This window comes from Aythya marila (genome assembly GCF_965140915.1).
Source record: "Aythya marila genome assembly, chromosome: 8".
Taxonomy (NCBI): Eukaryota; Metazoa; Chordata; class Aves; order Anseriformes; family Anatidae; genus Aythya; species Aythya marila.
Window position 1 is genome coordinate 29,141,628 of NC_139049.1, and position 27,762 is coordinate 29,169,389.

At 46.1% G+C, this 27,762-nt stretch overlaps 1 protein-coding gene across 1 annotated transcript; it reads right to left on the reverse strand.

The window, feature by feature from the left end:
• Nucleotides 1-90: 90 nt before the first annotated feature.
• On the reverse strand, nucleotides 91-27,762 carry LOC309880790 (cytochrome P450 2J2-like; the record flags this gene model as incomplete). Its single annotated transcript, XM_082766055.1, has 9 exons — nucleotides 91-403; nucleotides 1,023-1,161; nucleotides 2,073-2,260; nucleotides 2,430-2,571; nucleotides 3,087-3,263; nucleotides 4,046-4,206; nucleotides 5,743-5,883; nucleotides 6,496-6,658; nucleotides 27,619-27,762. The coding sequence occupies 9 exons, from the start codon at nucleotides 27,760-27,762 to the stop codon at nucleotides 225-227; spliced, it is 1,434 nt and encodes a 477-aa protein (XP_082622181.1). The 3' UTR covers nucleotides 91-224.

Here is a 27,762-nt window from a genome sequence, read left to right on the forward strand (position 1 = left end):
TAGGGGAGGGGGCAGGAGATAAAGGGAAGTGTCCCAAGGACTTTCCTTATCGCAGAGTGCGGCCCTCCTACCCTTGCTACCACTGCCTGCAGGTCAAGCAAGGCCGCTGGGTGCTAGATGTCTGTGACTCGACATGGCAGCCCAAAATCTAAGGGGGTGGTTGGGAAATGGGGCATTTTCCAGTGCGTGAGGAGCCAAAGCAGCAAGGAGGGGGCTCAGGAGCATCAGCAGCGAGGCAGAGCGCAGAGCTGGAAGGGCCTTGGGCAGCGTGTGAGGCTGAGCGTGAAGGCGAAGCTCAGCTTGGCACCGGCTGGCACCTGGAAGGTGAACTTCTGCAGCAGGGCGGTGAAGAAGATGAAGAGCTCGGTCCTGGCCAGCTGCTCCCCTGGACAAGCCCGCTTGCCTGGAAAAGCAGGAAAAAATCTGCACTGCGTGTGGAGCAAGGTTTAAGCATTGTCCTCGATAGCTGCTGCAGCAGCCCCTGGGGAGTTGCATTGTGCAAGGAGATGGGGGCTTGAAGGGGCTGTGGGGCCAGTGGGACATGAGGGAGGGCGATATCTGGGGTCTGAGGGGCCTGGTTTGGGGTCTCCACTGCCTCCAGGCTCCTCTCGCCTGCACTGGATTGCACGGGCTGCAGGAGCTTTTCTTCCTAGCAAGGTTAGGTGGCAATGTTCACCCACACATCGTACAGAAACCGTCCCCAGAAGTTTCCTGCTCTGCAGACAGCAGTGGCTGTTTGGATGGGCGAAGAGGGGAGACTCGTCAAAAAAAAACAGAGCCCATTTACACAGTTCTTGCAGAAGGAAAAAGCCTTATTTTTCATCCTGCAATAACAGAATTGATTTCCCTTCGGCTCAGAGCAGTCAGTATTAATTGCCAGGGGATTTTCACTGTGGGAAATGCCAGGCATGGGCTGCTATTAGAGGCAGAAAGCTGGACACGGAGCAGTTCCCCCTGCTCTGGCAGGGTGAAAAAAGAAAGTATTGCAAACAGCAAACCCATCTCCCCATCCATCTTACTACCTGCAGAGAAGGGCAGGAAAGCCTCCCGCCTCCTGTACTGGCCGTTCTCCAGGAAATGTTCAGGATTAAAGGTGTCTGGGGTCTCCCACACGTTTTTGTCAAACATTATCGAAGTCAGGCTGGTCATCACCGTGGTGCCCTGCAAGAGGTGGAGGAAGCAGGAGTTTGCATGGAGAAGAAGAGCTGATGTGCTGTCAGACTAGTTTATTATTAGCTTTGCTCTACACACAAAGTAAACTACTAAGCACAGCATGTTTTTCCTAACCAACATGGTTAAATGAGGGTGAAAGCCTGCAGGATTGTTCACTTCTGTGTGCCACGGTCTATCACTGTGCTGTTGATCTGTACCTTGTGCTGCTGTCACTGGTGATGTTAACATAAACAAACTTTAAACCAATAAAATTGTGTTCCCAGAGGAATTGGAAGCAACTTAACCAAATAATTTTTTTTATTGATCCTTTTCACTGTGCTTTTTATTAAAACTGTGTCTGGTTTACCTTCACATCCTCTGTCAGAGAAAGAAAAATATTCCAATCAATGTGCAGCAAAATGCCCAGATTTTTCGTTTTTAATTTACCAAGAAACAACTAATCATGTCCATGGAAGACACTCAATCTATCCAAATCTCATATTTGCTTTCATAATGCCAGAACAACGTATACACGTCAATAAGTATTACTTGGCTTTTATCGAGTGCTACTTTTAATAGATTATTTTTAATACTCTGTGGAATTAACAAATCCAAGCTGCTTGCTTTCCTATTTTTCTTGGGCCTCTGCTCATGTAATTCATGGAAGGCATCTTGTATGAAACAAAACTTTGTAAAACTGAAAATTATGACCAACACAAGAGGATCTTACAATTCTCCCCTGTAAGGAGGTGAGACCCATAACAGCCCTACAGTGTCCATCAGGACAGCTCCTGTTTTCTACAGAGCTGAGATGTCTCTGTTAGATCCTGCAGGCTGGTGCCTCCAGGTGAGATTTAGGACTGGGGCCATGAAGACCCCATGCTGGTGGGGCGAGGAGGGGGCTGCTGTCCTGGGCATACTTTGGGCAGGTGGAAGCCAGCCAGGGTGGTGTCGCTGGTGGACATCCTGGGCACCCCCAGCGGCACGATGTTGCCCATCCGCAGCACTTCGCTCAGCACCGCGCTGGTGTAGGGCATGTGCTCCTTGTCCTCCATGGTGGGCTGGCGGCACTGGCCGATCACGGCGTCAATTTCGAGCTGCACTTTCTCTACAGAAACCAAACAAAAAAATACAAAAAAGATCTATGCTCAGAAAGTTCCCAATAAGAAAGCTGGACCACAGGCCTGTCCAACAAGGTGAACCTGGAAACAACTCCATTTTCTGTTTCAATTATCTGATTTGGGGCTGTATAGTGAAGGACCCATCGGCGGCCCTACCCTGAATGTGGGGGTACGTGGCCATGTAGAGCAGAGCCCAGCGGATGGCAGTTGCCGTCGTCTCCGTCCCAGTCAGGAAGAGGTCCAGGGTGGAGCAGAGCAGGTTTTCCTCGTGGAAATAAGAGCTTGTGTCACCCTTAAACTTGGGTAAAAAGAAGAGAGTGGAAGTCCTTAGTAGGAAGGGGATGCTTTCAAAACCCAAATCCAAAGCCATCTGTCTGTAACTCGAGTCTTTTATTATCCACCACCCTTGGACTTCAAAATTGTTATCCCTTACTGTCTTTAAAGTGTGAGGTTTCCCCCAAAGCCTGCCTCAAAGTCTGCTGTATTGCAACTTTTAAAAGCAGGTAGCATTTCTAAATGTGAAGTTTCACCACAACAAGCACCGTCCTGCGAGTTCTCACAGAAACCTAAACACATTCCCTGAGAAACCTCCTACACCGCGTGACAGAATGAAAAATGGAAGAAGACAAAGTGTAAATACTTCCAAATGAAAAATAAAAATAAAAAAAGTCTGTGCATTTTCAAAATGATCAGACTCCTGCTGCTGCTCAAGTTGGATGTGAACGAGAAGGCCCCTCTAACAAAACTGCCTTGAGTCTTGTCTGCTCGTTTTTGGGGTTAAGCTTTAGGTGGCTTTAGGTATTTCCCTCTCACCTTCTCTATTTCCTTCAGGTAACAGTCAATGTAATCGCCAGACTCAGACTGGTCCAACTCCTCCTTGTGTTTCATGATCACACCCTTCACAAAGTGCTGAAGTTTCTCCCAGTGCCTGAAGATTTTCTGGAAGGGCCCTGGTAGCCATCTCATTATCAAAGGAAAAGCGTTATACAGCTGGCGAGAAATCAGAACAGAAGAGCACTTCTTGGGTTAAAAAGAAAAGCAGGGCATGAAAGCTGAGACGGTACTACAATTTATTAGCTGTGCTCGCTATCAGGAAAAAAATCAGTTTTGCTACAAAGGTCAATATAGTTACACATGCAAGCAAATAGAAACAAGATAAGAATAAGACAAATGTTTACTGCTGATGAAGTTTTCTGACACTGGGTGGCCGATGCTGTCACCTCTTGTGAAGGGCAGGTTGGAGGTGGCTGCTGGGGTCAGAAATGAGTGTCAGAGGGAGCAAGGACTGACCCAGCCCACAGCATACGGCCATGCAGGAGCTATGGCAGCCAGTCCCAGAGCTGCCTACTTGCTTATAAGCCGTGCCTCTGAGTTCTTCTGGTCATAAAATAAAAGTATTTGAGAAGCTGGCTGGGAAAGGGGTGGGGGAGGAGGGAATTTTCACTGAATGCTATGAATATTTTCTCTTCTTTCGGTAGAAACACAGTGACTTTAAGGTTTTTCTGTTGCTTTTCTGTTCTGTCAGGTATAAGGTTGGCTTTACAATCCCACAATCTTTGTTGTCCATGTGCCTCAATAATTTTAACTTGCTTGCCTGCATTCCTGATGGATTTAATGGATTAACCCAGCCTCATGTAAAACAATACCCGTGGTCATTTCCCTTATAGCACGACCTTTTTTACTGGGAAAAACAGATTACTTCAGTACCTTAGAAACTTGTTTCCAAGCACTTACATGGAGCTGAAGTTACAAAAGTGGCAGACTGGCTTTACCTGGCCCCAGAAGCTTCCTATGAGCAGCAGTGTTTCCGCAAGCAAGTGCAGCAATTCCTGGAAGTTATTGTTGTGGTAGTCGAACCGGTTCCCAAAAGTTATGGAACAGATAATGTTTGAAACAGCGCTGTTAATTTTGTAATGAGGGTCAAATGGTTGTCCTGGAGGGAACAAAATGAAAGCCACGGAGCTTGCTTTTAACTCTCAGATAAAACATTCTGTACTCGACCTACAGATGTGAAGCTGGGGTGAGACCTCCCCTGCCTCTCACCAGTGGTGGTGCTGAGGCTTTGCCCCGTGTCTTGGGCTCCCCAACACCCCATCACCCTGCTGAAAGTTGAGCACTGTGTGCCACGGTGCCCTCTCCCTGAGGACATCCCCTTCCCTCGAGCCCAGGCTGCTGGCACACACCGGTGTTAACACAGAGCCGCTAAAGCTGGATCTGAAAGGTTTCCCAGGGAAAACAAGCAGATGTGGGTTTGTGTGCTCCAATGTGTTTTTGGTGTCCATCTTAAACACCAAGAGAGCCTGGGGCAGGGAGCTCAAGACAGATCACACTGCAGAAATGCCTTTGTGCTGGCCTTCGTGTACCACAAAGTAATGAAACAGGAAAATCCAGAGATGGCTCATGTGGCCCATAGGCTCCTAAAAGAGTGATGTGTGGCCTGATGCTCATCACACCTGCTTTCCTCAGGAGGGCTATCGAGCAGAGGCCATCATCTCCTTGGGCATGTTTAGGCAGTCCAGAGCTGCTTGCCGTGACACAAGAGCCTAATACCAGTAATGAGTCCTGCACAGCCCTGAGCTGCTGTCGATACTGTGGGGAGCATCGCGTTGAAATGCAAGGCACCACACACAGGACTGCTGATCTCTCCACTCCGTGAGAAAGTAATTAAGCTGGGCTGGTGCTCAGATACCGGAGTGATGGACATGATCACTATTTGTCATTACTAATGGGAAGAAAGGCCCAAAACAGCAGCTTAATTAGTTTATTGATTAGGACCGTAAAGGACTATAATCAATTGGCAACATGAAGTATTTGGACTGTTCAGTGCAACAGCAATTAAAATGGAGCAAGTTCAGTATATAATTTCACAATTCCTATTTAGATCTTTCTTGTTTACTATATATAGCTCCATAGAATTAGCTAAACCCCATCTGCTTCTATTTAAAGCTGAAGTGCAGCATCACCCATGTACCAACATACAAATTATTCTTACTAATATCCCTCTGGCAGTTCTTAAAAGCTGGACCATAAAAGAGCAAGGCACATGCTTCATCTGTGCATGATACAAAAGGAAAGCCTGACTAAACAAGTTTTAAAATACTTTGCAAAACCAGGGACTTGCAGAGGTTAACAGAGCCTTTGAGCGTACGTGCTTGCTATCATGAGAGCTGCATTTATACCTTCGCAGGGTAGAGAAAAGGCTTTCTTAGCCACATAAACATGCATACTTTAATAAACACCTAGCATATATTTGCTTAATATTAATAAGGAAGAAATGAAATTGGGGATCTGAGGTTTAGAAGAAGTTCTAAAAGGCACAATGTGGAAGCATAAGATAGAAATTTGTGCTATTGTAGAAATGGCCTGCACGTTTGGAGTCACACCGGGGGAAGAGTTTTACTTCTCTCCCTTCATCTGGCAAAAGGCTAGGTGAAAGGTTTGGGCACGGTGCTGCACGTGGGCTGCCTACCTTTCTCTTCCTCGATCGCCTCCACAAGATATCGGCTCTCCTCTTGCACTTTTTCCTCAAAACTTACAGCAATGCTTTTCAGTGTTGCTGAAGCAAACTTTCTCTGCTGCCTCCATATATGCCCATTTGATGATATGAGCCCTGTGGGTGGAAAAAGCAAGCAAAGATTCTGTGTTGAATATGGGTGGTGGGATTCAGAAATGGCCATTGGTCTTATAAACCCCAGACCAAAGCAAACAAGAACTGCAGACATTGAGAAACCATAGCTTTGCCTGGGAATTAAAATTCAAGACTAATTGGCTTATGCTAAAGATCTAGCTTTATGGATTTGCTACTTTGTCACTTTGCGTGGGAAAAAAAGGTGTAAGCCAAAATACTCTAAGTACTATCACGCTGTTGGCAGAGCTGCAGGCAGGAGCTCCATACCCCGCCTCTGGAGCTATGTGCAGCCTGGGCAGAGAAAGGCAAGGGGAAAACTCTTCAAGTGTGCCCATCACAAGTGGACAGCTTGCTTTTATGTGTCATCTTTCATCCAGGTCAATACGTGATTTTGATCCCAGCGTCATCCCTAAACCCCAGACAAATTCAAATATATACCTGTGAGGTTATTAGACCCACTTCAGCACTTGCCTTCTGTGCACAAACTTTTATTGGCACAGTTACCGAGGGTTGAATTCAGCCTTCTTTCACTCTGATTGTTATCATTGCAAATAGATGAAATGTTTGTGGCAAAATCTCGGAAGCTGTACTTACCAAAGCCTCTAAAAATTTCTTGGAGAAGTGGAATATTTGGCCGATCTGCAAATATTTCAGCCTGGTGGACAAGAGCTTCTCTCACCATCTGGTACCCGCTGACTACCACAAAAGTCAGACTTCCAAACTGCACGCTGAAAATCTTTCCATAGCGAGCGGAGAGCTGAAAGAGAGTTCATTGCCCTCTGAGTGCAAGAAGATGGAGATTTTCAGAACTAGCCTGGAGAAGGCCTGCATCTAACTTTGAATTTAGTTCCACTTGGAGCAATGGGGTGGACCTAAGAAAAATGCAAACCCAAATCTTCTGCAGGTCCCACCCAACATCAACTATTCTGTGAAGGCTGGAGATGGCGTAGGAAATGTTAGTGAGCTGTATGCAGTGCAGGAGGGATGGTTTGCTCATATTCTTTAATAGGTATGAAATGGCTTTCACCCAGTTGTTATTAATTGTAACAAAGGCCTTTTTTGCTTTTTTGACTGATGGGCACCTGTTTCTCCTCTCTTCTTCACAATAAGCAACAGCATTCCCTGGGTCTCCAAGCCAAGGCTCTTGCTGCTGAGAGCAGGGCACGACACGTAGTCCTCTTCACCAACTTTGTCTGAAGTAGTGAGGCTTCTTGCTCCAGCTATCACACTTGGAAAGTGGCTCCAACTGCTGATGCTTAGAAAACTTCCTCTAATTTTAAGCCTGAATGCATTTATAGCCAATTTATAGCCATTTTCCTTGCATGGACATTGCTAGCATTATTCTCTCCTCTGCAGTACTTAACTCCCTGATGTATAAGAGCAAAGGACAATTTTGCCCTCTCTTGGGCTCTGCTTTGCCAAGGTCTCAGTCCATGTACTCCTTGGTGTGACTCTGTAAGAGGGACACACACGGTCACCCTGAACTGACATGGTGACTTACAAAATCTGCCTGAGGTCAGATGGTCAGCTCTGTCATTTTATGTGCATAAATTAATGAGATTAATTTTATTAGTGACAACTATGCGTTATTGACCCAATATCCTGAGCATACTGTCTCAGCCTTCCTCAAAGGTTCTCCTGGTGACAGCTATGCTAGTGGGCTGTGAAAATCTGGGGTAGATAGGATGGTGTCAATCTTTTAAGTAAAAGTGAGAGACAAAAAGTCACTAAAAAGATATTTGCAACCAGCATGCCAGAACCTTTTCTCCCACTTTTTCAGACAAGGTACACAGCGTGTGTCATTGGCTTTGGTGGGAGTCAAAGCTCTGAAAACCTTTCTAGAGCTATCTCTGCCTCTTCCTGTGGTACAGAAGAAGCCATGGAGAAGGTTAACTCTGGGCCTTAATGTTTATTTCAGATGTAATGGGGCAAATTGTTGGCCTCTGAACAAAGACAACTTTGAGACATGATCTTCATTGTCCAAACAATTAGTTTTTCACATAGCAATTGCCATCCCTCCCCCGGTCTGGCACGGCTCCTCCAAACCCTTCCTGGGCTCAGGCACAAAATGGCCATGGTCCAACGGGAAGAAAGAGGAGGCTTTCCTCTGGTATGAGTTTCTTTTCCGTCAAACCTTCCAACTCCCATGGAAGAGGAGGTGGTGGTAAGGGATAAAACCAAGAATTATTGCTATCATACATGGTTAATATACATCTTGTTCTTCAGGACCTACCTTTGCTTTGCAGGTTAGGTGACAAAAGTCACTGAGGAGGTAAAATATTATCAGTAGGAGAAAAGTCCTTACCTTCTGCATCTCAAGATGGAGGGGCTGCCTTAAGTCCACAATGGTTCCCACAAAAGGAAAGAGCTGTGGCCCTGGAGGGAAATTCCTGGGACGTCTCTTTCTCACAAAGTCAGTAATCAAAAGGAATGTGACAAGAATCACCAAGAGCATCCAACTGTTCAGCTTTTCCAACAGAGAAACCAAAATGGGCCAAAGCTGAAGCTCCATGCTTGCTGGTGAACTCACAGGTTTTCATCCCAGGAAGGAACTTGATGTTGGTGTTAGACTTGCTGAAACAGGAATAAGAAAGGACTAGAAGGAAAAATAGCTAGGATGCCTATAGCTGACTGGGACAGGACTCACCATAGGCAGGCTGCTTTTGCATGTATGGCTAGTGCCAGACCACTTGCTAAATAAGTTTAAACATTGGGACCTCCAAAAACAACCCCCAAAACTCCACTGTTTGCCAAACAAAAGCGATCTTTCAAACATTTAGCTTTACATCCGTGTCAAGTCCCTGGTTTTCTTATAGAAGAAAATTGCTCCCTTCTGCCCTTAACAAAGAGCTCCTTTATACAGATACCCAACCAGGATTATAAGCATTACAAACATTTGAGGTTAAGTGAAAGCGGCTTACTTAGCTAATTACATATGGTGGGCGTTGCATAATTTAAAAACTGTAAGGCATCTGAGGTGATGGGCAGCCTGCAAGTCGCTGAGGTGCTGATCCTGTTAACTGCTAAGCGCCGTCTGTGAAGGGCTAGATGCCTTCAACGCCCTCCAAAGCCTTCCTGGCTTTGCTGGCGTCGGGTGAAGTTCGGGCAAGGGAAGAACTGCAAGAGCCCAAGGCTCTGCCCAGCCACTTAGATGAGAGCTAAAGGAGCTTAATTTCAGGAGTGAGAACATAGGCTCCTGTGCTTGCCGGCTAAAGGAGAGATTGGAATTTACGTTTTTTTAATCTCCTGGGTTTCCGAAAATCTCCTCTGAGTAAAGCTTCATGCTGTCCAGGAGAAGACTGCAATGGTCTGATGGTGACATCTGTGTCCATGAATCAACCTTGCCAGCTGCCAATATTTTCGCAATATTTTTTAACCTTTTAAGAACTGTACTGTGCGAACAAGCTACATTTGAACTGTTGATGATGATTTTCAAAAAGACTTGCCCAGAAATTATGGTAAGAAGCTTAGCATGGTAAATTTTTATTGTGTTCAGCACTTTTCAGAAAGCTTTGACTTATAAGAAAAAAAAAAGAAAAAAAAAAAAAAAGCAGATTATCACAGGAAGTAGTCTTTGGGCAAAAAATGATATTTCTCTAGTCTTTTAACTCTTTTGAAAGCTTTGCTGTCCATGTCTTTCACTGCCTTGGACTGTGGTGCCAGTGGAAGCACACGCAGCCTCTACGACAGACCTGTGCCTTAGGTACTGTAGGATTCCTTCCCAAGGGTGATGCCTATCTGCAACTCAGCACTTCTTGGTTTGAAATACTATTCACAGGTTTCTGGATGATACTAGGCACAAACTGAGGAGCAGTACTGGGAGAAATATCTCACATTACTGGTCTACAATGTGTATTTTACCCCCCACTGTAGCACAGCTGTGAGGAGCAGTGGTTGGACATTCCAGCTTGTCCCCATGCCAGCACACCTGAGGTGCTCTTCCACCCATCTGCATCGATGCACCTTCCTGGTGTGGCGAGCCGAGCCTCGGAGGCTAAATCAGGATAGTGGGCTCGTGCTCTTCATCCTGGCATCGGGGAGATGACTCGGTTGGTGGAGGTGTCAGCCTACAGCATGCTCAAAGGGACTGTGATGATAAGGCGTCAACTTCTGCTAGCCCAGTTTCACTCCTCTGTTCTTCGCTATGCCATATGATTTGTCAGCATGCACACAGAGTGCAGATCCCTCTACCACTTGTGGCTGCTGTGAATTGGGCTACGTGCAAAGCCAAGGTGTTAATGTGTTCTTCTGGGTGGTGTTGTGGGGGTGGATGCATCGTGGTTGACAGGAGAAATGTTATTTTTAGCTGGAGGAGCACATTTTGCATGTACTCACATGTGTCTTGTCAGTCAGAAACCTCATGCGTATTACTTTGCCTTGAAGCTTCACATGTCCAAAAGCATCTCTTCACAAAGTCCTTAACATGTTAGATTTACCAGAAATGAGGGAAGGGCATTCCAGTACTACCATGGCTCTCCTAACCTTGGTAGACAACAACACCAGCATGTTGCCAAACTGCATTGCAACGATGCTGTTTTGGGTCCCATTTTTTAATCAAATCAGCTCACGGTGGTGTACACATCCCCAAAGCACTCAGGAAATGATAGCACTTCAGTGTGTGGGCAATGCAGAGGTGCAGGACAATTCCTATTTTTGCAGCCTCTACAGAACCCTTTGCTGTAACATCCTGGTCACCTGGAGGATGAACCTGTGTCTCTGGTCCTCACCATGAGCACAAGAACATCAGTCTTTGGTGTTTCTAATTGCCCAAATGTGAATTAATGTGAGATAAGGGTGGTACGATAACACCTAATAGGGAGCAGATGTAAATCCACCTTCCCTAGTTCCTCCTAGAATGCCTCTTCTGACCCCAGTACACAACTTTTTGGCCACCTCACCTGAGCTCGTGGACACGGGGTAGATAGATACACTGTGCCATATTGCATGGACACACACCCATCGCTGCTTAAATATTAAGGCATCTTGAACAGCCAACAGACAGAAATTGGCCCATATGCTTTGTACCTTCTTCCCTGGCTAGATGTCTAACTGTGTGCAGAAGGTTTTGAAACACAAAGAGAAACATTCTGTTAAAAACGCAATTACCATTTGTTTTTCAAGATATAGTATCCCATTATTTTTTCCAGAGAAGTGAAATTCAATAAGGTTACAACAGAATGTAGTCCAACAGTTACCGTACTTTCAGAGCATTATTTAAGCTACAGAATTTCTTAATGATTAGAAACATATGTAGGAAAAATCACATGCAAAATGAGAGTGACTGGAGACAATTTTCCCCCCAAACACTTTTTTGTTCAGTCAAGTAACAACTCTGCGGTTCCCCTCACAGCCTGCAAGGCTTCGAGGAGGCTGGAGGTGTGAGATCCCCACCTGCCTGGGGAGCTGCATGCTCGGGTCATGTCAACCAACAGGCTCCAGCAAAGTCAAAGGAACCACAGCATATTTTGCTGCTCTTTCTTCCTCACATCAGAGCTGAAAGGGTTTTCACCATGAGCAAGCTGGTGAACAGCAGGGACCACCCCAATATGCATGCTAGGGCCATGTCCCAAAGGGCTTTGTGCGTGCACAGCTGCTGTTTCTTGATCCAACCCAGGTGGGTCCTGACTGACCCAGGGGCAATGGCAGCTTTGGACACTCATTTCCTTCCAGAATTTGCATTATTGAATCTCGTGAAATCTACAACAGATTTGTAATTGCAGAAATTGAGGAGTTGAGAGTTGCGGGGCACCTGTACCTCCCAGAGCAAGCTCTGGAAGACATGCTTGAACCCAGTGTTTATGGAGGGGTAAAGCTCAAGTTCCTCACTTTGGGTGACTTCACTGGGACATAAGTGCTCCCATGGGAGCTCAGGGCTCAAATACCTCTGGTGGCCTGACTCCAAGCCCTGAAATCAGGGAGGACAGTCCATATTTACTGCCAGGCAAGCATGGCAAATACTCAAGTGCCTCCAATTTTCCATCTTCTCTTTCTTCTACTGATGAGCAGATGCAAATATTCTCCCACGGGCCTTTCACCCATTATCTCCTGGCCACAATCAAGTTTCCAGCATGAATTGCAGCTATCAGACAGGCAACTCTCACCATGAGCGGGTAAACTGAGGCATTATGAGCCTAAGCCAAGGGGTGTGAGTACACCTACAAAGGAGCTTGTGGTGCAACCCAGGAAGGATGCCAGAGGATGGCACACTTGGTCCCCTTCTGAAATAGACCAAAATTTCCCTTTTCTGCCATAGGAGGCTGTTGTGGTGAAGGGCTTTTGTTCACATTTGTCAGCCAGATAATTAAATGCAGGTTGCAGGAACACTGTGGGGAGCACTCCTTGTGCCCCCACACCCCAGCTCACCCCCACTTTTTGGTCTTTGGGATGAGATTTTATTTTCTTCTCAGCCAGGGGCATTGCCTTTGCGAGCCCCATTCAGTGACGTGCCCTGCATGGATGCATCGAGTCAGATTTTGGGGGTGCCAGGCCGTGCTCGCGGCATGCCAGCATCAGTTCCGTGCATCTGAGCCCTTCCTTCGGCTCCCAGCAAACCTCCAAAACGCTCTCCTTCCTAAGATGCACCTTTTCAGTATTCACAGAGAAGAGTACAGTCACATATTCCTCTCAAAGCCACAAGGACTTGACTAGAGCTAAAATGTCATTTATGTACATATCACAAGCGTTTTTCTAGGCACAGATGTCTTTCTGGTGCCAATATGCTGTTTATGTACTTATCTGTCACAAGCACATGTCTACATACATATGCCCTGCTGGCAGAGGCACAGAGCATTTTGAAACTCTTATTAGACTGCTAATGAATAATACGCATACAAAGGAGAAAACAGAAGGTGGATCTATCAGGAACAGCCTCTTTCTTAACTACCTTTTAATTGTAGGAGAGGAAGAAAAGAGATGAATTTTGATATGTTGGCATCTGTGAAGGCCTGGTTAGCAGCATCGAACACGATCATTTTAAAAGCGGATTTTTCACAGGTTTGGGTATTGGGGGGGGGGGGGATTTTTTTTGAAAAAAAAAAAAACACACACACACAAAATTTTGACACTGAGAGTATTGCAAATCCTGGTGCCAATGATGTACGATAGTGTGATTGTCACCATGGAATGCTGAAAAGCCCGAGCAGCTGTTTGGCATATTGACAGTGCGAATTCGGAGCGTTTTAAATGCAAATGACAGTATTCAATTGATCGCACGAAAACAATGGGTCATAGCCTTACCTTTCCTTGGCTACGCTCTGAATAATCAGTCTGCAAATCCATGCACAATGGGGATATTGTATGAGTTCTGGGGATTTTGTTCCCCGCATACATGAGGGTCGATACCGTGCCTCTCTTTGGGCAGAGCTGAAAAAGAGGTGCTGCTGCATGGTCCCGAGTACCAGGATGGGGTGAGGTGGAGAAAGGGGAATAATTTGCTCCAAATCCAGCACGTCCTAAGTGTCAGCCTGTTTTTCTTCACTTCTATCCTTTTCTGCCTGCTCTTTAATCATTCCCAAGGGTGGCTGGCTTTCTGCCTGACTTGTCTCCATTATACCCTGCTGCAATCAATATGGCAAGCAGAAATCAGCAGGAGAAGGCATGTTCTGCTCTCAGTGAGAGCCAGTGGGAGGCAGGGAGATCAGGCCAGCCAGCTGCAACCCCAGCCCGGCAGGCAAACCAAAGTCCAGCCCCAAAAGCTGCTGCCAGATGCCTCGGTCCTGTTTTTTTCACCGTGACCCCTGCTCACAGCGAGCAGCAGGTAAAGGTCGTCTCCCCTCTCCCAGCCCAGTGCTGTAGGGAGGTTGGCCATGTGCTGAAAAGAAGGCAGCCACTGTCACTCCTGAATATCTCTGGCCATGACGTTTTATTTTCAAGACCCCCTTTTTTATTTTTATTTTTAATTAATTATTTGTTTTTTAAATATAATTTTAAAAGGTGCAGGAGTACCTAGGGTGAGGATGCCACCTAGACAGTGCTATCAGCCTGTGGAGGTAGGGCTTCACCTTCAGCACACACTTGACATCTCCCTCCGAGAATTTTAATTTCATCAATGTCTTCTCTTTCCTTATTTTGTCAGTCTGAAAGAGCTTCCCAGTTTCTCTTCCCCTTCCTGCAATCCCCTAATTTTTACTCATTGTACAACCAAACTGTGCTTTGCTGTCTCCTTCTGTGCCTCCATCCACCCTTCTGATGTGTCAGTCACAAGATTTTTGGGTCAAGCACTGTTTTTAGGATCTCCTTGGCCCATGGGTTTTGTGGTCTGAGACATCTCCAAGCACTTTTGCAGTACTAGCAATGTGCAAACACTTTCACAATTTGGAAATTGTTCTCAGATTTTGCACCTGGGATCATAAGGGTGAGTTAATACCACAAAGAGCTGATGTTCTTGAGATGTGTGAGTGGGGGTCTATGTGGTGGTCTCCTTGCACCAGAAACCACTTTCTCCAGGGGATTTGCAAATTATAAAAAGTTCCTTTTTAAATGGGGAGGTTCATGAGGAGTTTTGGATTGTAGACCGCCTGGTTAATATCATCAGTTTTTGGAGTCCTGCTAGGAGGCTCCACAATTTTTGTTAGGCTTTCCTGATCTGTCCCAACAATCTGGGGCATCCACGCTACATGGGTACGAAAATCAGCTGAATTCTGTGTAAAGCTTACACCTATTTCAGCATACAGCCTTTCAGTCTCTGAAGGAAGGCGATGAATAAAACCCTACACTATTATTACATTTCCCTTTCTAAGATAAATCTGTTTACCTGTAAAACAGACGCATTAAAAAGCAATCAGCCAATAGAAATAATTAGTTACAGCGTAGGCATGTGGTTTGCTCAGCCTCTGGAACAGGGTAGTGTCTTGCTTAGCGTGAACTCAGTGCTGATGGATGCTTGGTGAAAGGTCTTGGAGACTATGTGCTCAGCTAAACGCTGGGGAGATAGAAAATGATTACTTCAGAGAGACATTGCTCAAGTCAGCTCGGCGAGAAATTCATCACCAGCAGCATTGGCACCACACATGAGCAGCGGCGTATGGAAGCTGAACTGCAAAAAGTAACAAAGTGAACGAAGGGAATAGTGCATACCATGAGCACGGGGGAATGCATCATTGCCCAAAGGGAGAACTGTTCTCTTCTAGCAAGCTTTTGTCCAGTTAAAAGAAATACTCATATGGGGGGAATTTATCTGTGAACACAGAGCCTTTATTTTCTGGGAACAAAGAGAACCAAACCAACCCAGGCTGAGGATGGATAAACTTTTTATTAAATTTTGTAAAGCCCTGAGATTTGCTATCAAACATGCAGAACTGGCATCTTGTACCCAAGAGCCCAAGGACCAAAGAGTTGTCCATGGAAGTAAATTTGTAGTTCATTTCTGTTCAGCTCCGAGTGGCAAAAAGGACATCCTGAAATAAAAACACAGCTGAGACCAAGAGCTGCTGTGAAAGGCTGCTTTCCCCATCGTGTAAGTGTCTTAGCAAGATGCTGTTAAGCATAGACCTTTAAAAGAAGTGGATGGCTGCAGTGAGACAGGAAGGCCAGTGCTTGGTCAGCGTCCTTCTGGGGAAGTCCTGCAGGTGACCAGGAATTGGGGTCTCCTTTGCACCAAAGTCTTTTGTGAGCACTTTTACCTGAAAGACGGAGCGCAGCAGCCTACAAAGGCTCATGGCCACACGAGGAAGTGTTCAGCTTCTTGTTGAACAGGGAAAAAAAGCAAAAAACAAAAACAAAACATTGTTTACAAATAGCTCTCTTGCTTAGCACATCTGGAACAAAAAAGATGTCTTGTTTTTAGCTAAGCAGAGGGTCTGATCTCATTCTACCAGAAGAAGGAAAACAACAAAAGCACTCTGCCATTGTCACTTGTGATAACAGGACCAGCAGAATTTTTCCAGTCTTCCTCCTGCTGGCAAACTGTAGAAGGCAAAAGTCTTGTGGAGACAGAAGGAACAAAAACAAAATGTCTCACAGAAGACTGGAAAACTTTCCCAAAGCATTTTTCTTTAAACTTAACCACATGATTTACAAGCTTATTATTAGTTCCCCCCCTCCCTACATAAAAAGAGAAATTTAAAAAGTGTAGATTAACACATTTTTGGATATCTTCCAAGCTCTCCATTCCCCTGCATAAAGGAATATTTTGACAACTCAAAGATCCCTTTTTGGGTGGCCTGGGGAGACGCAAATGTGTGCTCTCTTAGTAGCAGAAATGATAGCTACTCGAAGAGCGCTCGCTTGTGTCTCTCAGACAATTACAGGGAGACAAATCCTGCAGCTTCTGATCGAGCTTTAATACAATTCTGCCTGGTGGTTCCTGGGAGCTTTTTCCAGACTGGTTGAACATGGGCTGGGGACTGCCCTGGGTACCTCTCAGAGGCTACTCCAGGTTCCTTGGTAAGAGAGCTCTTGGGAGGTGGTGGCAGGACATCTTCAGTGGGGACCTCTACATTTTATTTTATTTTTTTTTTAAGATATCTGGCCAGTGAGCAACACCTGGGTCACATGAGACAAGTGCATTTGCAGAAAATGTCCCCAAGCTGGTGACTGAAAGCTGTCAGGGCAGGGAGCACCCATTGGGGCAGGGAGCAGTAGAAGGGTTGCCTACTAACCTGATTTTTTTCTGGTAGCAGACTGTCCCATTTTGCAAAAAAAGTTACCTGCATGAATCAACTCAAATGCCCTGATGTCACAGCTCTGTGGCACCGAGGAGGACACCCTAATGCCACCCTCAGGGCGTGCTGGGTGTCTCACTGGGCTGTAGCCACGGGCCCTGCAGTGACCACAAGTTATCCGACAATAACTCCTCGTGGCCTCAAAGCATATGGTCACATCGGTGGATTAAAACACCCATTGGAAGGGTGAGTGGGTCAGCAGCAAATGCACCCAGAGCGGTTCAGAGAGGCAGTTTAAGAACAAATCAAACCACTGTGAAAAAAACAATTGTCCTGTAATGGAAAAAAAAAATATATATATTCCACTTAAAAGCAATCTTCATAAACAGGTTGAACAAGACTAAGAGGCTGGAGGAACAGATGGGAAAATGGAACAAACAGATGGAAAAACTATTTCTGAAAAAAAAAATCTATTTGTAAAGCTATAGCTACTTTGAATGAATGCTTCAATGTTTGGGAGCTTAGGCATCAGGAAATTCATAACAAGGCCGTAAATTCATACATCTGAGATTGATAGAAGGGCAGGTCTTTTGGACAGGTGTGTAAGGTGCTTCTCAAACAGCACACACATTATTTATCCACACTTAATAACTCCATCCCCATGGACAGTTTGCTGTCCTTATAGAATATATCTTGCTGACTTCATGGTTAAAAAATATCTTGCAGGTTTTCATTAGCTATCACTCGATAAAATATTTAAAGAAAAGGAGCAAACTGATCCCAATTTCTGCCACCTGGTCACAGGAGAGGAATGGGCCTGATCTCACCAACACGAGTAGAAAAGTCCTTCAGACAAGAAACAGGGGAATGAATCCTACAGCTGAGCCCACCACCTTCATGGGGAACAGATGCACTTCTGCTACATGTCTCCTATCTGGCTGTCCTCAGTCGTCTGTCCTTGAAGTTACAGTGGGAACATCATGAGGAAAAGAAGGAGGAAACGTGTGGTGTCACACTGGCTTCAGGAGGAGGCTTCACTTTGCAGCAGCCAAGCTGCAGTGCATGAGACGAAACACGACCTTGCAGGAAAACAAGGGGCTTTTGTTTTATTCACTGAAGTGCCACCATGCAGAAATGAAATCCAGCCCAGCTCGCGCAGTGCTCCTAGAGGAAGATGGGCCAAGTACTTACAGCAGAAATTTCCAGCCGTGGGCCAGATGTCCAGAAACTCTCCCTGGAGCAGACGAGTCTGGCTACCTCCTGGCAGCGACTTGCATTAGCGACACGAAAACACATTACACAGGCTGCTCGCTTACTCCGTGGAGCTGGGAGCTGGGTGGTGCGAGCTGGGCAAGCAACGTCAGTAGGTAGTGCTTTATGATCCTGGCTTTAATCCCTCCAAATCTCAGCCTTGCAGGTGCAAGAAGGGACAGTGGGAGCGCTCCAGCTCACCTGGGAGATGTGAAGATTGAGTTTTTAGTAGAGTGCATTCAGCAGCATGGGGAGAAAGCGGCTGCGGGGAGTGGAGCGGGGATGCCGCAGTGGGGGCCACCTCCCCTCTCTGTTTTCTTCTCTGCTTCTCATTTCAGGTTATTTCTTCTAAGTCGGCGCCGGGCTTTTAAGGACTGTGTCCCATATCTGGGTCTTAGCAGATTTGACCACATGTTTCACTGCCGGTATCTCTGGGACTCATAGAAGCGCCTTTAGTGCTAAAGAAAGTTCCCTTTTGAGAAGGGGTCGCCAAAGGCGGACACTAATGTCATTAGCAGGTTACAAGGGGGAAACGAGAGAGAATTTGCTGCAGATCCTCATTTCCATAATCTTGCCTCAACATCCTCATTGTCAGTTCTTAACCTCAAATCCTTAACCTCCAAATCTGTGGCGTCACTGACCTTGGGGATTTGCCTTCAAACTGATTTCCAGTTTTAGGGAATCTGAACGAGGCTCCCTGTGACAGAAGACAAACTTGGTCTTTGCACCCAAATGTGAAAGACAGGCCCAGAGTGCAAGTGAAATCTTGCAATCGTTTTTTCAAACCATCTGCCCATCTGTAGTCCCATAACAATATCAGTTCAGTGCTGGCTTCCCTCTTTCTCTCACAGGAATAAAGAAATTACCATAAACAAAGCAGATCAAGGGGCTATTTAAGCCAAATGCAGCCCAGATACATTGCTTCAGAAGGGACGAGGAGAAAAAAAGAGCTACAGGGGAAGTTTCTTCCTACTTTCCAGTAACTCCAGTTTGGCCAGCAATGCCAGGCATGCTGCTGTGGTTTGGAGTGGAGGGTGCTGTGCCCTTCTACATGGACACTTGTTTCCCAGTGCATTTCTGTGGCAAGCAAAAGTGATCATCACTAATGCCTCCTGGCCAAAACCAAACCAGAATAAAAAGAAAAAAAAAAAAAAGAGTAAAAAATCTACAGCACTGCTCCCAAGCAGTGCAGTGTAGATAAAAAGAGGGAAAATACAAGAAAATAGGAAAATTAGGCTGGACACAAAAAGCATTTTGGTCTCAGAACATTTTTGCGTTGCACATGGCAGTCAAACTAATGCCTGGATCATGCTATTTATTTCAGCGTGTAAACCCATTGTGAAAAGCTGCATTATTTCCAAGAGTGTGCCCTGAGTTGGAGAGTCTGCGGCAAACTGGCAGGGCAGCTTGGCACGAGGGTTTTCTGGAGCAGCAGGTAGAGAGGAACAACGGGAGCTGGACCAGTCCCTGCATGATGGGGACACAGGGGAAGCAGAGAGATTCAATAATTCAGTGTCTGGGCTGATGTCATGGGCAGAAAAACACCACCAGAAGTCCCAAAGCTGAATGCTTGAGTACCTCTTCAATGGATCGGGTAGCAGGTTTGGGGGGAAAAGAGGGAGAAACAGGCACATCTGTGCCCAGGAGCAGCTTGTGCAGGCATGGTGTGAGCGGTGGCTTGTGGGGCCAGGCGTGTTGCAGAGGCTGCCCCCGAGGTGCTGAGAGGGGGAAGGAGATCTGCGGGAGCCTCAGCCTCATTATTTTTATGTTCAGCTGCCTAATTACTACGTGTCAGCTGTCTGTTGGAAGGAACGATGTACTGTGGCCTCTCGTTTGGGAATTTATAGTGATTAATGGGCCTGGAGGGAATGACTAACGAGGAAATGTTAGAATTAGTAAATATGCATCACTGTGCAATGAGTAAATGGGGGAACGTGACAAATGAGCTCGAGTATGTGAAGGATGCAAGAGTCGCAAAGGGCCAGCCCGCGGGAGGCCCCAGGAACCCACAGCCACCAGGAGGAAGAGGAGGGTGAGAGCCACAGAGGTGTGATCCCCAGGAAAACCATGGATTGGAAACAAACTGGCAAGAGAGATCCTAAAAAGCCTTTTGGTCAGTGCTGGGGAGATCTGGAGGCACCGCAGCAGGACTGAGCCCTGCTTCTCATTCACCCTCTTGTCTCCTGTGGAGAACAGCAGCAAGCACCAGTCCCACACTGGCCAGTCATGGCCCCTCTGTCCTACATCAGCACCTCAGTCTACAAATATATTTAGGTACTGCAGGACCTAAATGACTTAGTTCATCTATTTCACGTGCAGAAATTGCTCTCAGTTTGACTGCTGCAGAGTATCCTACTAATTATCAGCCTTGCTGTGCGCTGTACTGGTTCGACACCTGTGCTGAGGAGCACCTGTGGGTTCAGCCTTATAGGCAAGAACAGCAAAACAGCATCACAGAAGGGGATAGATTTTGGGGTTACTTTCTCCTATATTGCTAAGTAAGAGAGATGTATGATTCCTAAGAATTACAGCTGACAGGTGCTCTTGAATGACTGGTAGTGACAAGGCATGTTAAAGCTTTAACTCTTCAGAAAATTCTACCAATTTCAGTCAATTATGTTAACCAGTAAAGTCATTCAAGGGAAGAAGAGTTACAGAAGAAAAACAGCTCTCTTATCTTCCTGGTTTAAAACCTCTCTGAGATCATCTGGCAGTCACTGGTCTGCTACATCTGTCCATCAGCAGCATCAGCTGGTGAGGCCATTCCCTGAGCAGCCTAGTGTAATCCTTTGTGCTGATGCTGCTGCCTTCATAAAAATATACTAGAATCCCAAATTCAAATATTCCTTGATCTTTGGGTCAGAAAAATCTGGAATTATATCTGCCACAGAATGCTGAAATTTGGTCTCCTTTGCACTTATCAGATCGAGCCCCTCACTCTGCACGGCTTCCCCATTTTATTTCGAGCACAGCAACATTATTCAAATTTCACCAATTGAAAGATGCAGCTGTTTCTATTTTTGGTGCATCCCTGTTAGAGAATAGGCAACAAGCAACAATTCTGCAGCGTTTGGTGATCAGCAATGTTCGGTCTGTAAGATATTTTCACTCACTAGAAACAGAAGCCAGGGGAACAATTGTTTAGGTGCCTCTGTCCTTTAAACACCACAGAGCAGCTGTAAGGTGTGTTTGCTCTGCAACAGCATTCAGAAAGCTGGGGCAATATTCAGAGGACTTGGAGCTGGATCGTAGATAAGGCTAGAGTTATAGAATAGATACTTTTCCTTTTCTAGCATGCCTAAAAGCAAAAGGGAAATTATTTATAGGAAACAAATCAATCAGCTCATTTATTTGGTGAAACATTAAATAATCTGAATAACTCTTGCCTTGGCTTAGGTAGATGTTTAAAATCTCAAAAAATGGAGAGTGAGAAAGGAGGGATGTAATTTCTTATAGTGTATTATCATCCAGTCTGTATGTTAGCACACCTCGGCTGGCTCAGGTGAGCTGCTCACTGGCTCATCTGGAGGACTACAAAGCCAGCTGAAACACTAGGATGGCTTAAAGGGGGAACAAATGCCCAAACACAGGGAACAGCCAGCAAATTATCCACGTCACAGCAAGACCCCAGGTAACTTCAATCCACTTCTGTGGCACTAGGATCACCACGGTTTCTGAGCACATCCTAACACACTTCAGGATAGGAAAGCGTTACTGGCTGTAATATCTGCAGGAAATCACGGTCCATGTCATGCAGCCCTGCCACTGTTGTGTTGGGAGGACTGTCAGGACTATGCTTTTCCAAAGTTAAGCCTTGACCTTCAAAGAACCTTACTGGTGGAGTTCATAGGGCGTCTTGTCTTGGAAAATTTGGTAACTTCGGTAAAAAAATAGTTTTAACACTTTTTTTTTTTTTTAAAACAACAACAACAACAACATTTTATTTATTTTATTTTATTCATTTATTTATTTTATTTGCAGAGGATAAATTGAATTCCCAAACCTTACATCATGCAAGCAGTCCCTTGAATGTAGACTGTCTACTAGTTGCATTTAATCCCCCCTTTTATTTGGGGGCTGTTCATACAGAGGAAAAGGACTTCTGTTTTTCCACAGCGAAATTTGATGTTTTTGAATCTGCTTTTTCTGTTGGAAAATGACAGGATGGAAAATCCACAGCTATCTCTACTTATAACACATCATGGTTAGGTGTGTGTGCATAGCACTTAGCACAGCATAAAACATAACATAGCACATAACACATCCAGGTGGGTGTGCATATGGCATGGGCGCAAGAAGTAAGTTTTAGAGACAAAGTTTGAGGACACAGAAACTATTGGAAAAGGAGGGTTAAATCGCATCCAGATCAGATGGTACAAAGAAAGCTGTATTTTCTTGATCTGAGGGGAGGTTAAGATATGAAAACCAGCTTGCAGGTGACACTGAAAACACTTGGAGGTCCTTCACTTATTGTTAGGTGCATGGAGACCTGGTGCAAGAGATAAATAATTATAAAAAAAGTGCAACCCAGTCATCTGTGCTGGTGAAACAATATGCAGCCCCCAGCAGAGATGATGTCAAAAAGCCCTTTTGATGTTTTTTTTGAGGGAAAAGCAAATACAACTGGTCATACATGTCACACACTTCCCCCCCACATCTAAAAATGTCACTTCTGCAAAATTTTCTGGGAGCATGAGGGTTTCAATAACAACAGCAGCAACAACAGAGTTCCCCATATGCTGCGTTGTTTACTTTTGAGGCAAATTGTTGACTGATTTTCATTTTGACACGTGTAAGTTGAAACATTCTTCCACCCTTTTATTCAGGAAAATCTTTTAATATTCCAAGTTTCTCATGTGGTTCAGAAGGGGTCTGTTTCGAAATGCCAACATTTCCTGCCGGGGGGTGGAAAACGCCTGTTTCTGGCTTGGTTTAGCAGCAGGCTGGCAGCAGATTGGCCTTTCTGAAGCAAGGTGCCTTGGGCAGTCACGGGAAGAGGAAAACCAACTCTGGCCCAGAATAGACCTAAATATTAGCTGAGCCCAGGGGAGGACTTTTTTTAACAGATCGCCTATAAAGGAATAATTACTTGCCAAGCATTCCAGCAATATCACAGTTAATGCAGACATTTCTGGTGGTAAACGTGGGGAATTGCCTGAAGTGGGTCCGTTCTTGGCCTGGGGACCGCTGGCCACGTCTGACCTCTTCACCCAACACCTGGGTGCAATTTTCAGCAGCCCAGCCGCTGTTTCCAGTGAAATCAAAGCCGATGCAGCAGTTGACTTGTAAGATCCCTGATAGGGAGATCTCAGCTGTGGTTACCAGCTGGGCTCCGCAAGTGTCATTTTCCAAAAAAACCATCTGCCACGTTGAGGCTCCAGTAGCCAAGAATCTGCTACTTGCTACCACAAAACTGCTCCAGATTTTCACAGGGGTAACTACCAGCATTTACATTTTGGGAGGGACAGAGAAGGTGGATTTTAGAAACTGTTACTTTCAGTGTTGAAAGGAAATTTTCATCTTCCTGCAGTGGTCCAACCCTGCATTTTTCTCTCCCGTTGTTTCCTCGTGCTGCCTCATTTTTAGAGAGTGCCCTGAGCCTCCCAGGACTGTTGGTCATCTCATAGCTTTTATCTTTCTCAACATTTTGCATCTGTTTTATGTCTCTGCTGCCTTTGCTTTCAGCCAGGCTTCCTTTTTCTCAGACTGCAGCTTCAAGGCAGAGACAAGCCAGCTGAGATTCACATCTCAGCTCCCTGGATGCTAGATGCCTCTGGGGCTGATGTCTACAAGAGAGCTACTGGTCTAGATTCCCTTTAGCATCAGCAGAGATGATGCTAAAGCATCAAAGTAGCCAAATCGTGATTTATCTGGCCTACCCGAGGCACCTGAACTCAGTGGAATGGAATTCCTGTATCACAAGCATCTATTTCCCTCAGTCAGCAAGTGACAGAGAAGTCAGCATCAGGATGGATGGCTCCTATTCTGTGTCACTGAGAGCAGTTTTTTAAAGGTTCTTTATCTGCCTTTCCTTTGGGAGGACCCTGTGCCTTTACAGGTGCCTTTCTATACCCTTTGGGCCAAATGATTTATGGGCACCCTACTTTCCAGGAGGTACCACCTAGGCTGTGGACATTTGCAAAGCTTGGCACATCTACCCATGGCTGCACCAGGGTGTTTGGTGTGAGTTTTCTCCAAGAGCCTGTGTGAAACCTAAATGACCCTCAATGATGCTATTTGTAGAGCGTGGCCATTTATGCACAGGGAGGTAAGCTGCAGAATGAAGGTTTGTCTCTAGAAATGGGGATTTATCATGATGGATGACGGGCATTGCTAGCACAGGAGGCAGCTGGTTTGCCCACGGCCAGATGGCCACAGGGTCCAGGCCAAACTTCTCATCTTGACCATGCTCCAACATGATGATTATGACTGACTGAACTCAGAGTTTAACCACCCTGCTAATACTGAACACTCCAGAACTATTCCTAAAGATTATTAGATTATTGTAGCACTCAGCTTGACGTTTCACTACTGAGCTTGGAGGAACCTGAAGGGGAAATCAATAGCTTTAAAAGAAAAGCATCAGTAAGAAACATTCCCTAAGAATAAAACACAAAACCATTAAAACTGGATCAGGATGAAGATGCTGGAATGCACCTAACATACAAGGAACTTTCAAAATGAACCAAATCTGAGATCAAGTCTGGATCCTAAATTTACAAAAGCACATTTTATAAATAAAAGCACCGGCTACAAACTTCTCAAGACATTGTGCTTCTCCAAATTGGGCCTGGTCCTGAAGTTTTGATGTCTGAGCCACCTCTACTAATTACTCATAGGCATGGCATATGGTTATACAGTATTACATCCCAAGCCACCGCCTTAAAACACAGCTCAATTTCCCATTATGTTAAACCTCTCCAAAAACAGATGTGTGAAAACCTGTTAGCAGGAGTAATCTTTTTCAGGTTACTTTAGTAAGACAGCTGAGCGTGGTGGCATCTCAGAAACTTGCTGCCAAGTGAATTTACAGTCTCTGCTTGGAGGAGGGGCAGAGGGAAGAGGGGGGCCAGGTCTGTCTGAAGGGACAGCATGATGGTCTGGTACCTATCTGCTCCGGTCGTCTGCTATTAATCTGCAGCCAGGTGTCTGCCAAAGCTCCCAAAATCTGTGGGTATCTTAGAGACAGCTGAGAGAGATCGTGCATGCGAAAAAGAAGTCAGCTCTGTATATCAGTCCTGTTCACGTGGTACAGTCTGGGCACCCAAAAACCACGGCAACAGAATCACTCACTTGGAAAAAAGGCAGACCTTAGGCCTGTGAATAATATGAATTTTAAGAGCTAAACACAGGGACCTGATGAACCACGTCAGCATAGAAAATAGGTGATAATAGGAGGAGAAATAAAAGTAAAACCCAGCTTAATTAATTGTGCTGACGTGGTAAGCTACAAGGGTGACCTTGTAGGACTGAGCTGTCCCACTAAGGACCAGTGTAACCATTCTGGTCCTCGGTCCCTGCAATCAGCTGCTGCAGATTGCAGGCCGTGGCTCCTTGAAGCATCGCGGCCCGGGGTTTGGTGGAGGGAGGCTCTTCCTCAGCACATCTGCACTTCGTTAGGAGTTTGTAGACGGCTAAATGAGCAACAGACCCCAGCATGAATGCGCATTGTCTGAGCTCGGCTGATCACACTGTGTGATAAAAGGGAGTGTTAAAAAAACTGCTGTTCTTCAGTAAACATTGGAAAAGAAGTCTGAAGATTAATTCAAACAGCTTGGATAGCTGAAAGAAGAGAAACAAGCCGAATATTTCCAAATATGGGCTACCTTTCTGCAGCATCAAGCCAGGAGAACCTTGAGGCATGTGAGCCAACCAAGCTGCAACTCCCTGGATAACAAGGCCTTAATTAAAAGCTAAATTGCACATACATAAAAAAACAACTCAGGGCTCACTTCAGCCATAGGGGTCATGAAATCACAGGCAATCATATGACAAACATTAAATCCAAAAGGGTCCAGGGAACAACTGCTCTGCACACACTCACTCAACACAAGCCACAAAAACACTTCACAAAATGCCATAACGAGCTTAAGGCTTTTAGTACAAATAAATAAAGCCACAAATAGTAACACCAAAGGAAGAGAGAAGAGGAACCACCAAGGGCTCTGGTCTTCTGTAGCAGGGATTTGTGCAGTGAAAATACCAAATTAATTCTAAGAGAGAGATTATATCCAGTGCCCCCTCCACCTCCCAGTGCCTTGCTTCCCCTCCTCGCTCCCCCATCAACTCCTGTTAATCTCATCTGGAGGAAAAAGCCTTCCTCATGCCAAATCTGGCACTCATTTTACCCTCACATATAATCAAAACATGCCAACCAGCACTTGAGATGTTTTTCTTTAATACCATTAGGAGCAATAACACACCATGTTCAACATCCCATCTCCAGCTGCTTTGGAGAAAAGCAAAAAAACCCAACTCAGACACCAAACTATGCACAGGGGGCGCGGGGGAGAGGAATAATTAGCTGATTTATGTGATTCCCACATTCAGCCATGGGTTTTATTTCCAGGTGTGGAGCACTGACTGGCAGCCTGTGCCGGACGGTCCCAGTGCCCTGCTGCCGACTGCCCTGAGCCTGGCAAAATGGGCATCAGAGCTCCAGGTGTGTGCCGTGGCACCGAGGACACTGCAGATGGTCCCTCATTGCCACCAGAGCCGGGAGGTCACTGTGGGGTGATTTATCTCTCGGAGCACAGCAGCCCCTGGGGCTCAGCTGCCGTAATTTGGGGGCAGCCCAGCTCCCGCCACGGACATCTGCTGAGGATCTGCTCCTCGGTTTCGGCGCTGTTTCTGCTTTTCAAGACCAGCAGCTTGTGAGAACAGCAGTAAGAAAACCCATAAAACACAGAACATGCACACGTGGAGAGCCAGGTGCGTGGTGCCCATTAGCGCGCGGTGAGAAATGCCATCCCCCACCAGTGCCGTGTTGTGATGGAAAACCTGCCCTCGCCAGCACTGCACAGCTCATTTTGAACCCAGAACACCGTTTAGGGAACTTTATTTGCTTTTTTATTTTGGCTGGAGGCTTGCAAGACCTTTTCATTCTGAAGAGGTGCCAGCCTGATGCTCAGCATGGTGCCTGGAGAGGATGGCACTGCTGGCTGTGGGGCTCCTTGCAGGAGGAGGCTCCTTGTGTGGGGTTGGGGTACCTCCAGGAACTTTGGCTGTGTAAAGGACGGCCTTGTCCACTGGCTTATTACAGTTCCCAGGTGTGACATGGGGTGACAAGCCCTTAACTTACCCTGGGGAACAGGAGAAAGAAGAGTCTCACTGGGATGGGTGGTCTCAGGAGACCCCCGTGAGCAATGCAGGAGGGAGCATGTCAGGATTAAACACACGAGAAAAAATTAAAATCAGGCTTTGCCAACAATTCCCAAGCTTCACTCAGTGGAAACCCAGAGGCTTGCCACAAGCAGGAAGGGAGCACAGGGATGTAGCACTGAAACAAACCGCCACAAAACAATACAACTAAACACAGTCACTGCCAGCAGAAACACACATGGGACAACATTTCCCCAACTTCCCTTCTTCTCCCACCATGTTGTGGATGTGGTTTGTCATGCTGGTGACTGAGATTTGAACAAAGCAGCACTGCCCGTGGGGCCGGATCCTGCTGCAGCACTGAGCCCTGCAGCTGGATTTTCCTCCCCGGGCCCGGCCAGTGCAGATGCGGTCACACAGCTGCGCGTGAAGAATCTGTAGCTATAAATGAACGCTGTTCTCCATCTCTTGACGTCAAGGGGAAGCTGTGCTGGCAGGTCCTGCCAAGCGCCGGGCTCCGGAGGAGCTCTCCCACCCCACGCACCCGATGCGAGATCGCAGCCGGCTCCTTCCCATGCGCCGGGTGCTCGCACACCTCCGCCCAGAGCTGCTGCAGAGGGGGTGCTGTGAAAAGCTGCTCGCCCAAAAAGACTCTTTCCAGAAGCAGCATCTGGCGCCGGACCCCCAT